This window comes from Mesitornis unicolor, unplaced genomic scaffold, assembly GCF_000695765.1.
Source record: "Mesitornis unicolor isolate BGI_N332 unplaced genomic scaffold, ASM69576v1 scaffold32408, whole genome shotgun sequence".
In the NCBI taxonomy this organism is placed as follows: Eukaryota; Metazoa; Chordata; class Aves; order Mesitornithiformes; family Mesitornithidae; genus Mesitornis; species Mesitornis unicolor.
Window position 1 is genome coordinate 2,792 of NW_010203049.1, and position 310 is coordinate 3,101.

The 310-nt window shown below is 69.4% G+C and overlaps 1 protein-coding gene across 1 annotated transcript in view; it reads right to left on the reverse strand.

Moving 5' to 3' along the window:
• PPIP5K1 (diphosphoinositol pentakisphosphate kinase 1) overlaps positions 1-310 on the reverse strand; it is a gene marked incomplete at its 3' end in the record, with an annotated part of 34,615 nt that overhangs the window by 614 nt on the left and 33,691 nt on the right. The window contains exon 29 of the mRNA XM_010190596.1: positions 76-306. Coding sequence (XP_010188898.1) covers positions 76-306 — 231 coding nt within the window. The remainder of the gene's footprint in view (positions 1-75; positions 307-310) is intronic.

The window sequence follows — 310 nt, forward strand, 5'->3', positions numbered from 1 at the left end:
TCCCCTCTCTCCCCCGCCAGCCCTGCACCAGGCCCTGCACTGCTCTTTGGGTTCCCTGCGTCTCTGGGCTCTAACATGGCCTCGGCCAGCTCCTCTCCCTCTGGCTCTGCCACGCTTCTCTCCTCCAGGTCAGGGTCCTCCTCCTCCGCCAGCTCCAGGACCCCTGGCTCTGGGTCCTCATCCGGAGCGCTCGGCTCCGTCACCGACAGCATGGACATCCCCAGCTCCAGGCCAGGCCCTCGGCCCAGAGGCTGCCCCTCTCCTTGCTCCGGGGACTGCTCCGCCAGCTCCCCGCCTTTCTGGGGGCTGC